Source organism: Ursus maritimus, unplaced genomic scaffold, assembly GCF_017311325.1.
Source record: "Ursus maritimus isolate PB19 unplaced genomic scaffold, ASM1731132v1 scaffold_23, whole genome shotgun sequence".
In the NCBI taxonomy this organism is placed as follows: Eukaryota; Metazoa; Chordata; class Mammalia; order Carnivora; family Ursidae; genus Ursus; species Ursus maritimus.
Window position 1 is genome coordinate 32,988,921 of NW_024424786.1, and position 2,875 is coordinate 32,991,795.

Consider the following 2,875-nt stretch of genomic DNA (forward strand, 5'->3'; position numbering starts at 1 on the left):
ATAAAAGTTTGAAAATCTGGGGCGCCTGGGTGGATCAGTCAGTTGAGCATCTGCCTTTGGCTCAGGTCATGATCCCCAGGGTCCTAGAATTGAGCCCCACATTGGGCTCCCTGCTCAATGCGGAGTCTGCTTTCCCCTCTCCCTCTGCCTCTTCCTGTTGCTCATGCTTTCTCTCTCTCTCTCTCTTTCTCAAATAATTAAAATCTTTAAAAAAATTGAAAATCTGAAAACTTGAAATGCATCATACTGCGCTCGCTGTAGATGTGCTTAGGTGTTACCAGGATGCCGAAGTGGATTTAGAATTACTCTTGTATTTATTTTGACTGTTTCATTTCTTATTTTTTAGTGAATGCTGAGGTTTTTACTAATATTGCCATCATTACTGTGCCACAACCTCAGAAGTCCAGGGTCGCTGAAGAGAATGGAGTTCGAAAATCATACTGTGAAGACGGAGTTCTTTCTCTTGGGATTTAGTGACCATCCAGAGCTTTGGAGGATTCTTTTTGCTGTGTTTCTTTTTATCTACTCTGTTACCCTCATGGGGAACCTTGGGATGATGTTATTAATCACAACCAGTTCCCACTTGCACACCCCGATGTACTTTTTCCTCTGTATGTTGTCATTCGTAGATGTATGCTACTCTTCTGTCATTGCCCCCAAATTACTTGTGGACTTGGTTTCCGATAAAAAGACCATTTCTTACAGGGGCTGTGCTGCACAATTATATTTTTTCTGCTCTTTGGTTGACACAGAATCTTTCCTCTTGGCTGCCATGGCTTATGACCGGTACATAGCAATCTGCAACCCACTGCTTTATACGGTTATTATGTCCAAAAGGGTTTGCTGCCAGCTTGCCATTGGAGCATTTTTGGGAGGTACCATGAGCTCAATTATTCACACTACTAATACCTTTCATCTGTCTTTCTGCTCCAAAGAAATCAACCATTTCTTCTGTGATATCTCCCCGCTCTTCTCTCTGTCCTGCACTGATACTTACATGCATGACATTATTCTGGTAGTCTTTGCTGGTTTGGTGGAAGCTATCTGTCTTCTAGCAGTCCTTCTCTCTTATGTCTGCATCATAGCAGCTATTCTTAAAACAGGTTCTGCTGAAGGAAGAAGAAAAGGGTTTTCCACTTGTGCCTCCCATCTGACTGTAGTCACGATCTACCATGGTACCCTCATTTTTATTTATTTGCGCCCCAGCACTGGTCATTCACTGGATATTGACAAAGTGACCTTTGTGTTCTACACATTGATTATACCTATGTTGAATCCCCTAATTTACAGTCTAAGGAACAAAGATGTCAAAAATGCCTTTAGGAAAATGATCAGCCAGAAATTGGTTTCTTAAGGAAGAATGAAACTGAGCCTGACAAATTTTCAACAATGGCTGCTCTTTGACCATTGGTTCTAATTGTTGAGAAAGTTAGTTTAATATGGATGTTCCCCAAATCTGTGGGTAATGAGGTCTCAACTACAGAATAGGGCCCAAACATAACATCAGAACCACGTCCTGTCACATTACTTGTATTATGTCTATCTCTTTATTATTTTAAAGTTGACATTTTTTTAAAAGATTTTATTTATTTATGTGACAGAGAGACAGCCAGCGAGAAAGGGAACACAGCAGGGGAGAGGGAGAGGAAGAAGCAGGCTCCCAGCCGAGGAGCCCGATGTGGGACTCGATCCCAGAACACCAGGATCACGCCTTGAGCAGAAGGCAGACGCTTAACAACTGCGCTACCCAGGCGCCCCTTAAAGTTGACATTTTTAATATATATTCCAGGAGTAGATTTACCCTTTGCATAATGTCCTATATTACATATTTTTACCCCTTTTCTCTTCCATCCTAAATTTATTGCAATTATTCTCAATATTGGATAAGCCATTAAAATATCACAACCTTTTTTTGTGAGGAAGAAAATAAATGCAATTTATTGAGACCATTTTTCAATAATTTTTTTTATTTCCATGTAAATATGTGTGCATTGTAGCTTAGCTGTCTAACTATACTCTCTCTAAAAAAATCTTCCTCAAATTTTAACTCCTACGTGATTTTGTAGATCAGTTCAATTATAGATGGTAGGTCACATCCAAAACCTCACTATAATATTAAAACTCTTAGAATTTTCTATCTAATCTTGTAGTTGTTTGTGTCTGTGTTTTATCCCTCTACTAGGCTTATCGTTAATTATTGTCCCTTATTTGATACATTGCCTCTTTATTACAGTATTTTTTCCAGTGCAGATATTGAGTAAATTTTTATGAAATAAACATGAATATATTTGCTATTTATTGTTTTTAATTGAGATTATATATCTATCATTATTTCTCTTGCAGTTTTTTTGTTTGTTTGTTTCCTTCTCTGGAAGGGTACTGTATACACATGTGACTATTGCAAAATATTGTCAAATATGGTGACTTATTAAAAAACAATTTGAAAGTATCACCAAAATTAAAGTCTGGCTCATAAACTATTTCCTCAAGAATAGGTTCAGTCTGAAGTCTCTTGATTGGTAAGAAAACAGCTGAACTTTCTGAAGGAGGCTATCCTCTGACAGCAAGAGTTGGGATCAGAAACTAACAGATGGTGGGCTCACAGTTAGGTGGGCTGCTGGGACATGACCCTTAGACAAGGTGTGGCAGAAAGTCTAAAGAGAGTGCTGAAGCAAAGGTGAGGTTGAAGAGTGGGAGAGGGTAAATTAGAAAAGCCATCTGACAGTGAAGATGCAGACTGAGTTACAAACCAAAATCACAATTCTATTCACTGCAGTGGAAACTCTTTAAAAGTAGGTTTTTGTCTGTACATCTCAGTGGTGAGGTAGGGCTCTGGTCAATGTGGGCTATCAATATGGAAGAGTGGAATGCAGCT

The 2,875-nt window shown here is 39.0% G+C and overlaps 1 protein-coding gene across 1 annotated transcript; it reads left to right on the forward strand.

The window, feature by feature from the left end:
• Window positions 1–349: 349 nt before the first annotated feature.
• LOC103666203 (olfactory receptor 5I1) lies at window positions 350–1,354 on the forward strand. The gene has a single exon (XM_008694222.2). It carries the CDS (start codon window positions 350–352, stop codon window positions 1,352–1,354), a length of 1,005 nt encoding a protein of 334 aa, XP_008692444.2.
• Window positions 1,355–2,875: the final 1,521 nt, after the last annotated feature.

Coding starts and splice junctions, on each gene's coding strand:
- LOC103666203 (XM_008694222.2), top strand. CDS start 350: ATGCTGAGGTTTTTACTAATATTGCCATCATTACTGTGCCACAACCTC.